General features: G+C 35.3%; 1 protein-coding gene across 2 annotated transcripts in view; it reads left to right on the top strand.

Moving 5' to 3' along the window:
* The first annotated feature begins 1912 nt into the window (after positions 1-1912).
* LOC136029680 (GPI transamidase component PIG-S-like) overlaps positions 1913-6000 on the top strand; it is a 76427-nt gene continuing 72339 nt past the window's right edge. For both annotated transcript variants that reach the window (XM_065708197.1, XM_065708184.1), the window contains exon 1: positions 1913-2053. In XM_065708197.1, coding sequence (XP_065564269.1) covers positions 2038-2053 — 16 coding nt within the window. In that variant the 5' untranslated portion in view covers positions 1913-2037. The remainder of the gene's footprint in view (positions 2054-6000) is intronic.

The raw sequence follows: 6000 nt of genomic DNA, 5'->3' as shown, positions 1-6000 counted from the left end.
AATTTGAGGAAAAGCCCTACTTATGTGAAACGTGAGATTTTTTCACCAAAATATGTATCCAGTCAAAAAATGTTTTGTTTTGTGTCATACATTTACAAAATGTATTCCCTTTTTTGCACTTTGGTGTCGCAAATTTCTAAAATGAGTAACTATTTTACATTTTTAAGTCATAGTGTCACGGCATATTGGATTATGTCCTTTGGAATGTAAAATGTGTTCAGTTTGGAACGATGTTTCACGGTAAAGCTGTTTAAAGATTCGAAGAGACGTGCAAAGTAGGCAGACAAACCAGGAGTGTATCAATTACCAATACCAATCTTGACATATGAATATGAATACCATACCAATACCAATCCCATACCAATACTAATACCAAAAAAAAAGAAATGCGAATTATGAGAACTTTTGACAGTCATAGATGCCTCAAAGTCCGTTTATCCAAAAATTTACAGGCTATTTAAACCAGGTAGAACAAAAAATTTTCTCTTAGGTATTGATTTTTTAAAAACTTTTCAACAATATAAGTTTTTCATAGAAAAGTCAAGACCTACATAAAAAGATGTGCAAAAATGAAGTCAAATAACGTACCAACAGTAAAACTACCACATATAACCCAATTAAATGAAACCCAAAACGAATAAAAATTAACCGAGTCTAAACTCAAAACAATCAGACGCTAAGTTGAGTAGGGCTGACACCTACCATTCCTTTTGAAGACCAGAACTTAATTTGCACTTTATTACAATTTTTTTGGTTTGCTGCTAGAAGCAGGGATGTGTTCCAGTATCAAATACCCCTGTTTTTACTGTCAAAAGTTCAGTCATATGAAAAATGAATGTAGAGCAAATAACTTTGTTTGCCTAATGTGCAGTAGAAACCATATGTCCGAAGATTGCCCCTGAAAGGTGACGACGCAGCAAAACCAAGAAAATAGTACCACTGCAAAAACTACTTAGAAAACCACATAACAAGTTTATTCTCATGCTTATTGTTTTAGCCTCAGCTGTCAAACCTGAAACATTTCAAAAGCATGACAACAATGCAGGCAGCAGAATAGATGACTGCACAGTAATCCAAATTTTGACCAGCATAAAATTCCACAATTTCAAAATTAAAGATGCTATTTTGAATCCTTACAATACTGGTCATAACAAAAAATAATTATAAGATAAAGTAAAGTTAATATGCAAATTTCGTTTTAATTATTCATGTACGGTGAGCCAAAATCAAATCTTCATTAGGGAGTGGAATATTGAAAAAAAATGAACAAGGCCCAAGTTCAACAATAACGCACTAGCTATATAAGCGGATGAGGAGACGGTTAGTACCTAGCACAAAAGAAGCATTTTTCCTTAATTTACGACTCAAACGACTGAAGACTGAATAAGATATATGGCTTGGTACTTTCTAATAAGTCTTTGGTTCTGACAAGACCTTGGAATGAAAAGAAGAAATGATCAATATCAGAAATAATCAATTCACATACATCTAAAATGATGACCAGCCTAAAAGTAAATAGAATGGTTTTAATAAATCGAGAAAAGCTTTGCTAAGGCAATCCGGTTTTACCGGTCAAGATTCGCAGCAATTTTGGGACATTTTGTAAATGTATGACACAAAACAAAACATTTTTTGACTGGATACATATTTTGGTGAAAAAATCTCACGTTTCACATAAGTAGGGCTTTTCCTCAAATTTTTTACGGATACAGGGTACCAAAAATTTTGTAAGTAAATGATTTTCTTCAAAGTAAGGGATTTACATATTCCAATTAGTTTTGCGCTTTCACACTAAGCTGTTTTGTATGAATGTTTTATATGATTTTTTTTTGTTTTTATTATATTTGGTGTTAACTGGCTGCTTGGGAAGAGGTTTACACAGTTTTTGGTCAATTATATACGTTCAAAAAATAATGAGCTCTAGTTTTGAGATTTCAACATGGACAAATTTTAGCTAGAAATAAAACATTTTTGGATGCTCAGGGGACATATTAAGCACCGAAAACTGGGCAGCTCTGCGAACAAGCCGCAAAAATTATGAATAAAATAAAAGGTTGTTTATACATATATCTAAGAAGCAATTCTTCCAATGTTAGTCGTAATCATTGTTCAGATAGGGTAAGGCTCCAAGTAGCCTACTTGGCCAGTGTCTAATCTTGACCAGATATTCTGATTAAAAAGTATCATTCCTATACATACAAAGCAGGCTCCTAATCTTGGACCTTATATGTATGGATTAAATAGTTATGATTGGCTGATGGTTAGGACTAGACCAGTGGGGATTAACTGACAACAATCTTAGAAAACATTTGGTTTTCAAACATTTGAATTTAGACAAAAGTTACCTATACACCATAGCCTATTTAAATACAATGGTTCTGTTTCACAGCACTGTTCTTAGATTAAATCTACCCATGGCTGACTATGTTTGTTCTTAGGATATGTTGTTATAAGTTTAAGATCCTATGGCAAAAATTAGACAATGTTTTCTAAGATCTGTTGTAAGTTTTAAATGTGTGGCCACTTGAATATTAAAATATTCAAGCTAAGCAGATACTTGTTAAGCAGCACTCACCTGCAAGTGTAACTAGAATCTCATGTCTAAACACATATCTAGCCATAAATCAATGTCTATACACATGTCTGTCCAGAAATCAACATCTAGAGGATTACTGTTTACAAGAAGAATTTAATGCTTAGGTAAAAGTACAAATTTAGTTTCAAATAGATTACTGTTATCATTTCTAGCAAATCAAGAGAGCTTATGCAGGGAAAACTATAATCCCTGTTTTTACTGTCACAAGATAATGGATAAGACAATCCAAAAAATTGCCTTAATGTCCCTCACTATTAAATCTGGTATTGTATATTTGCCCAACATGAAAAAAACAATTAATAAAAAAAAAACAAAAATTAAATTTTAGTTTAAAAATATAAACATAAATGGTGAAAATAGTAGAATTTTGTGCATTCTGATTGGCTATAATAAAAAATCTTAGACTTTGAGCTCTAGGGTCTAGAACTAGATTCTTAGCTGTAACTTGTCTAGCCAAGTACTAAATTTTACTTGTGAATGGTAATTGTCATTAATGTTTGGCAAGACATGTGTCTAGACATAGGATTCTAGCTAGATAAGCATGTGAATACTGCTTGAAGAAAATTTAAACACAGGCATTGTTGAAACAATCCACTTCCTAGGTGGCACTATAGAAATTTCACAATGATTTAGCTGTTAAATAGTAGATTAGCTGGCAAAGTACTGGGTATCATACCCTTCAACCAGTCCTGGAATGTACAAAGAAAGGATAAAAATGTGATGTCAAGCTCCCACATATGTACCATCTCCTTTTGATGCTTTTAGACTTGGCTGTATATAAACACTTCAATAGAATATTCTTCTCTTGGAAAGTAAGATGAAAGAATAGTTGTTTGGGTTGATAGTGCTCTTCAGCTGTTGCCCATGAATAGTTGTTGTTGTTGTTGATAGTGCTTTTCAGCTGTTGCCCACTGCACACATGATATAAGCAGTGTTTTTAAACAATTAAACTTGCACAACAATATTGGAAGCTTGTCATAATAGAGGGCAATCTTTGAAGATGACCAGGACAGACTCATGTGCCTATTCTTCTAAACCATGATGATCTTCAGCTTCATTAAACAGGATAAAGTCTTCTCTACCTCTGATTTGCATATTCCTTTTTTTTTTCAGGCACCAGGTTTGAAGAGGCTTTTATTCTGGTCTGATACTATTATTTTCAGGTTCCTTATCTTCAATCCAGCAAAACTTTTTTTCATTGTTTTTATTTTCATCTTTGGGTTCCAATGTGAACACACTACATGACAAATTTTTCATGCTCTTTCCAAACACTACAATTCTATCACTTGAAATTCAATTTAAAGTCCTTAAATGGATCCTAAAGTGTCACTTTTTTGTAAAAATTCCATTGAAATTGAAGCCTTTTTTATTTTTCCCTTATCCATTCAAATATACTGTACTGTAGTAGCATTTGGCTTGGTATGTATTCTTGTATTGTCCAGCCATTAAATGTTCTATAAAACAATCCTGTTTGATTGTTGGTTCACCTACAACCCTGGGATATGGCACACAGCACCTAAAAGTAAGAATACTGCCAGCTTCTAGATTAAGAGAGTTACCTTAAATTTACCTTAAATTGCATTTGCCAGCTAGATAAGGTGGTAGATCCTTCTGTAGTTCTTGCTGGTGGTGAGTAATGTAAATATGTTGGCTTAGCTTCACAGTCCAGCCTCCACTCAGCCCTCTCCCAGTCCCTGTTGACTCTAGCCTTGAAGGAGTGGGAGTCTCAGCTTGGATGGTAGACTTGGATAGGCTGTTCCAGAGGGGGACCATCAGAATGGAAAAGAAGCCACGTTGTTCCCTTCTCCAACACCCAGGCAGATGAAGCTTAAGACTGTGACCTCTTGAATTGTTGGCCAAGGAGGGGGTGAAGATCTGGTTCAGGTGACCAGATTTGAAAATTTTGCATGCCATGATCACATCTCCTCTATATCTTTGATACGTGAGGGTTGGAAGTCTCAGAGATCCTAGGCAATCCTGGTAAGGGACATTTTTTAAGCCACAGACCAGTTTGTTTGCTCTCCTTTGGGCACTTTCAAGGGCTCTTGTGTCCATTTTATTTTGGGGAAAGGCCAAACTCAAGGTGGGGACAGACAAGGGATTTATAAATTTTTGTAACCACACATGACTTTCTGGTTGCAAAAGAGCACTTAATGAGTCCAAGAGCTCGATTAGCTTTTGCAACATGAGCCTGAGTGTGGCTGTGGAATTTTAAATCTTTGTCCACAATGACGCCTAAGTCTCTCTCCTCAGCAACTGCTTCCAACTGATCACACCCTATATGGTAGGGATGGTGGGGGTTATTGTGCCCTAAGTGCAGTACCTTGCATTTTGTTGCATTGAATTGTAGGGCCCAAGTTAATGACCAGGAGGACAGCCTGTCAAGGTCCAGCTGAATGCAGGCTCTTTCTTCTTCAGTTTCAGCAGGCCCAATGAGCTTACAGTCATCAGCATATAATGTTAAAAGGTTGCATAGATAAGTTGTACAGTCGTTAATATATATGCTGAACAACGTTGGCCCAAGGATGGTTCCCTGTGCGACGCCGCTTATAACCGGGGAAGTGGAGGAGAAAACTGGATCGCCATTATCAGTGTAGATCATGACACATTGAGATCTACCAGTTAGGAATGCTCCAATCTGATCAATCACATCCTCATGCACCTGGTAAGCTTTAAGCTTCAGCAACAGGTATGAGTGTTCAACTTTGTCAAAGGCTTTGGCTTGGTCAAGTAAGATAATGTCAACCAGTTTACCCATATCCAAAATTTTAGTTGTACACACTTTTGTTTATTTTTTTTAACTTCAAGATAATACAAATCTTTTATGTTTTAGAGTTTGACAAATTTGAGTAAGGAGTAATGTAGCTCAATAGTAACTGAAACTCTAGACAACCAAATTTTGATATAAATAGACATACCAAAAGAATTAGCTTATTATGCTGATTCTGAAGATATATGATTCATGGAGTTTAGTGTTACCCATTGAAAACAGACATAAGAAATTTGCCTGATTTTAAAAAAGGGGAAAAGGCCCCCTAAAAGTCAAGGAATACTAATGAAAATCACACCATCAGATTCAGCATATCCAAGTACTTTATTGAAGTTTCCTGCTCCCATGTGCAAAAATGTGGGATTTTGTATTTCTTTTTTGCCAGAAGAAATATCACAGATCATTATTCTGGGTGTTTATTTGTTCTTCGTTTTTGTTTTTTTTTTCAGGGATGATCATATCAAACTACTGGTCATAGAATACTGGGAAAGGGCTCATTCAAGCAGAAATTCAAAGTTATATTGCCCTTTTTAAGTTACCAAAAGATTGGAGGGAAACTAGCCCCCTCCCATGGCCCTTTTTTATCAAAATTTGGAGATAGTTATTTTGTTCAATATAGTTGAAAATACCCGAA

Source organism: Artemia franciscana, chromosome 1 (assembly GCF_032884065.1).
Source record: "Artemia franciscana chromosome 1, ASM3288406v1, whole genome shotgun sequence".
NCBI lineage: Eukaryota > Metazoa > Arthropoda > Branchiopoda > Anostraca > Artemiidae > Artemia > Artemia franciscana.
Note: the sequence above shows the minus strand (reverse complement) of the source record. Positions and strands in the feature narration are given on the sequence as shown.